Source organism: Capsicum annuum, chromosome 6 (genome assembly GCF_002878395.1).
Source record: "Capsicum annuum cultivar UCD-10X-F1 chromosome 6, UCD10Xv1.1, whole genome shotgun sequence".
Taxonomy (NCBI): Eukaryota; Viridiplantae; Streptophyta; class Magnoliopsida; order Solanales; family Solanaceae; genus Capsicum; species Capsicum annuum.
Window position 1 is genome coordinate 224,445,746 of NC_061116.1, and position 5,189 is coordinate 224,450,934.

Sequence of the window (5,189 nt, forward strand, 5' to 3'; positions counted from 1 at the left end):
TGACTCCATCTTTTTTATCCAAGAATGAAATTTGGTGCAATCTCTCTGCTTGTGACCAGGTTCTTTACAAAAGAAGTAATTATTATTTTTCTTAAAACCCATGTTATTGATTTCAGGATAATCAGTCTGATCTTTACCATTCCTTTTGTTGTCCTGACCTTTCCTAAAAGTATGATTATTAGATCTATCAAACTTCCTAGGCCCCTTGCTAGAGCTTGTTTTGGAATAATGAGAAGCTAACATGACAACCTCACCCTTTTTCTTTTCAATTTTTCTCCTCTTCAACAACACATTTATAGATGAGATCATTGATTGACCAAGATTCATCCTGAGTATTATAGGCAGTTTTCATTTGGCTAAACTCAGCAGACAAAGAATTAAGAGCAGAGTGAACAATGTAAGTATCAGGAAGAGTTATTTCAAGAGTTTTCAGTTTGGACTGAATATGGACTATCTTAAGTATATAATCTCTAACATTCCTAGTAAAGTCATACCTCACCCCTGCAAGTTTATTTATTAGATCTTCAGTCTTAGCCTTATTGGATACAAGATACTTTTCTTCTGCTTGGACAAGAAACTTTTTGGCATTGATAGTTTCAGGCAAGCCACTTTTGGGGTGCTTAGCAATTGACCTCCTAAAGTTAAGGATGTATAGCCTATTAGATCTCTCCAACTTAGCATGAAGTTCTTTTTCAACAGCTATACTAGAATTAGTGAGAGGTGGAGGCTCATCCTCACGCAAGGCTTGATCTATGTCAGCCATACCCAAAGCAAATTCAAGATCTTCTTTCCATCGTTTAAAGTTAGAGCCAGACAAAACCACAACTTCAGCATTGTTATTATTCAAATAAATGGTAACTGTTCACAACACAACATGAATGAATTTGTCAAAATAGCAAGACATAAGAATAATAATCTTATCACAATGATGAGTCCAGCAACATCGACAAGTAGTCCCACTTTGGGCAGGGCATGAAAATATTTTCAATATTAGAAACCTATCCCTTTTGGGCAGATAAATTTGCTAAAATCAAAATATTTTCACATAGTGGGGCTCATTACAATACTATTTAAAACACACAATAACTCTCCTTTGGGCAGATCTGTATATTCTAACTTAGTGATATTCCTTAAAATGGATTTAACAAGTCTCATAAAACAAAGCAAATAGGTCACTTTGATGTACACTATTTATCCTAATTTATAAAATAAATTCAATCTTAGGGATTCAACATGCCATTGCTTAATTTGCTCATGTGACACAGCACGTAACCACATAATTAAAAATATTATAAATAAAATTAACACTTTATCACCGAGAAACGCAGCGAAAAAGAAAATTAAATTAGTGATAATATTGAACAAATTTCAAAACTCAAATCATGTTGAGGTTCTCGAAAAATACATCATAATATTTAGTCATAGGGTTCAAGATCTATGTGAAAAGCTCTCTGATACCAAGTGTTAAATTAATAGCGAAACACACCACAGATTCACATAAACCAAGAACACCTATAAGTAATGGAATTTGAGGGAGGAAAGGTGCATACCTTTGTCCGCCATTGCTTACACATAATTGAAGACGAACTAGGCTGAGTCTCTCTCCTTTGCTTATAACGGCTGGCAGCTTATGGGAATGCGTCTTATATTAAAATCAGGAGAGAGGACCTAGCCTTATATTTATAGGCTTAAAAGCCTTAACCTAGTGTACCCCTCATTATGGGCTCACAGGCCTACTATAAGCTTACAATATTATCAGCCCACATGAAATGGATACAGGCTCATATGGAATCCGTATGAATACACGGTCTATGTCTTGTCTACCAACTAATAACATCATCCCAACTTACTTTAAAGTAATAAAAAATTAATATTAAGTTCACATAAAATAAATAATTCTAACACCACCTTCCATCAACAACAGATATCAGATATCACGTGTTGTTTGTCTATTAATGTAAGTTGGAAGATAGATTCAAATTTAAATTTGTATATTATATTCCCTCAAGATGCTTGAGAAATATTAGAAGAGGGGCTAACCTCTATCAACGAGGGTGCCAATCAAAATATACACCTTATATTTATGCATGACTAATTATGATGAGGCTTATTACATAAATAATTACATAAACAAACATTGTATTGGTATGTTTATGTGGAATTGTACAAATGCAGAGTTCTACACAAAAATCACATGTATAAATTAATCATGGAGAGTTTCTTGTGAAAATTACTTTTTCTCCGTGTTGTATACTCTTCCTAAGTTCCTATTTATTAGACATCTTTCCTTTTAATTCGTTTCAAAAATAACATTAACTTTGAAAAAAACTTGTCTTTTGTAAAGTGATTTATAAGTGTTACTAATATCTATAACTTTTTGTAAATACATATATTATGGCGAAGAGAGTAGTAAATTAAAGAAGGTAAAATCGTGTGGTTTGGAAGAAGGGTACGTACCCTTGAAGTGAGGGTACGGTTGGTTGTTTTCAGAGGCGGAGCCAATTTTGATTTAGATAGAAATGAGAAATTATATTATTTATATATGACAAGGTAAGGCTCTTGAAAATGTCTTTGGTAGAAATACAATGTAAGACTGCATACGATATATTTTTATGATGAAGCTCTTTTCTGAATATCGCATATAGAAGTAATTTTAGTGCATCGAACTGCCTTATATATTTCAAAAAGTTTTATATATATATATATATATAATAAAATGATATTGAACCTTCTTCGATTAATTTATATATTATTTCTGAACATCTTGTGTAAAAATTCTGGATCCGATGTTGACGGTTGTGTGCGGGGAAGGAGGGTGGGGTGAACACATTGGATAATACTAATAAGAGACAAGATGATGAAACAGTGCAAATGCATAGAGAGAGTGGCGGGGCCGCCAGTGTTGTGAATAGTAAACTCCCTGTCCCACACCCACACCCACACCCACACCCACACCTGCACCCACACCCCCTCAATTAGTCCCCTATTGTTCATTCACTCTTTCTTCTTCTACTGCTGTATGTATGTATGTATAATTTTTCTCTCTCACACTCAAACTTTATCTAAATACGATTTCATCATCACTTCAAACTCTCACACATTCTTCAGTGAATCACATCATCTATTTCTTTCCCCTTAACGTCTCATCAACCATCATCTATCTAACTTTGAAGCCCTTCAACCTGTTCTCTCTTCGTTGGAAACCCAAAAATCCAAAGTAGTAATCAAGTTACTTGGATTACTTCACTGTATCTTTTTCTCAAAGATTTGTAGAACTAGACCGCTTCTTGCTTTGCTGCTCTTGTTTCTTTGGTTATTGCTTCAGTAAGACTTTCTTTTTTCGCTTTGACTTGATTTTATTTAGACTCAATTTTGAGTGACTGTGACTATCTGGATTATTCGAGTTAGACAAGCAGAAAAAACATCTCATGATATCTAGCTAGCTAGAACTAGTAAAATAGAGGCAATAATATCATTGCAAGGCCATCTTCATCATAGCTTCTCTCTTAGCTAACTGTCAGATAAGGATACAATTGGGTATTTAAAAGCATTAGTCCAAACTGGATCGCTGCAATTACAAGTTGGATGCAAATTTAAGTCCTTTTCGTAGCACTACAATCATCATCAATCTTTGTACTCTCGCATTTTATGGATTCATCAACATCTAGAGTTGAAGAATCTGACCCAAATATTGGCGGTAGCGAAGGAGGCGGAGGAGAAGGTCCATCGTCAGCAAGCGCCACCACAGAGGGTGGACGGTCAACAACATCATCTGCAGCAGCACCACCAAGCCGGTACGAGTCACAAAAACGTCGTGATTGGAACACTTTCTTACAGTACTTAAGGAACCACAAACCTCCATTAACCCTAGCCCGGTGCAGTGGAGCTCACGTGATCGAGTTCCTTAAGTACCTCGATCAGTTTGGGAAAACAAAGGTGCACGTGACTGGGTGCCCTTATTTTGGGCACCCGAATCCACCTGCACCTTGCGCTTGTCCATTGAAACAGGCTTGGGGTAGCCTTGATGCACTAATTGGAAGGCTAAGAGCTGCTTATGAAGAAAATGGGGGAAAGCCCGAATCAAATCCATTTGGTGCTAAAGCTGTTAGAATATATTTAAGGGAAGTTAGAGAAAGTCAAGCAAAAGCAAGAGGAATTCCCTATGAAAAGAAGAAACGTAAAAGGTCAAGTACTTCAAATTTGTCCAGTGGCAGTGCTGGCAGCGGCAGTGTTATCGCGGTAGAAGGAGGAGGTAGTGGTAGTGGAAATGGTGCAGGTAATGCCGGTGGCGGTGGTGATGACAGTGGTGGCGGAGCTGCTATTGGTCCGCCACCTACTGCTCCTCCTAATACAACAGTATAGTATATAGTACTTATTATTTGCAAGGATTCATTTTCAATTTTTAATTTTAGTTAGTAATATAATTGTGAATTGCGTAAACCTCCTCCTCCTTATCTGATGCGAATTCAAGTTTTAATGACCATATTCATTACATCGCTTAATCACATTTTTAGTTTTATCTAGTGACAGTTGAGTTATCATCCATGATACCATGACGGTAAGAATATATATTTATCTTGCATTTCGACAGCATTAATCATATTTAAGTTTACTAGTGAGTAGTTCAAAATTGATCTTACATGGTCCCCAATTTTACCTTGTATGAAAATGGAAATATACTGTATATATATCCTCACGTGTGTGTGTCTTTAAACTGCAGCATATACAAATATACGTCAGACTTTTTGCAGTTTCAGGTGTCTATTTCTTTTACCCCCTTCTTTCTCCCAAGATTTTATTCCATCTATGGGATATTAACTCTTGCATATGTTGATAGTTGAATTAAATACTTTTTACATCAATAGTGTATGCAATAACTTAATGATAAATAGTATACATACTCCTAAATGGTTTTGTGAAACGGTTAGATATCGACCTATTGTCATAATTCAACTATTAAGGAGTTTGGATATGTATGTTACCGTGGTTTCAAGCTTTTCTACTCTTTTTGTCTTAATTTTCGTGACATGTTTGGGATCTCGAGAGTCTATTAAGTTTTCTTTGATTGAAATTTCTTTACATAACTTTTAACTATATTTAAATGTTAAATTATTGTAATTTATAGTAATATTTTTGTCTACATTTCAAATATTTAAATTAAATTTTATTCTAAAAGACATAAAGCTTTT

The 5,189-nt window shown here is 35.1% G+C and overlaps 2 protein-coding genes across 2 annotated transcripts; one reads left to right on the forward strand and one right to left on the reverse strand.

Moving 5' to 3' along the window:
• Positions 1-265: 265 nt before the first annotated feature.
• Positions 266-1,563, reverse strand: LOC107873802. The gene is made up of 2 exons (XM_016720741.1): positions 1,551-1,563; positions 266-858 (listed from the first exon to the last, which is right to left on the reverse strand). Exons 1-2 carry the CDS (start codon positions 1,561-1,563, stop codon positions 266-268), a joined length of 606 nt encoding a protein of 201 aa, XP_016576227.1.
• Positions 1,564-2,237: 674 nt separating this feature from the next.
• On the forward strand, positions 2,238-4,483 carry LOC107875451 (protein LIGHT-DEPENDENT SHORT HYPOCOTYLS 5). Its single transcript, XM_016722178.2, has one exon. It carries the CDS (start codon positions 3,649-3,651, stop codon positions 4,360-4,362), a length of 714 nt encoding a protein of 237 aa, XP_016577664.1. The 5' UTR covers positions 2,238-3,648; the 3' UTR covers positions 4,363-4,483.
• The last annotated feature ends 706 nt before the right edge of the window (positions 4,484-5,189 follow it).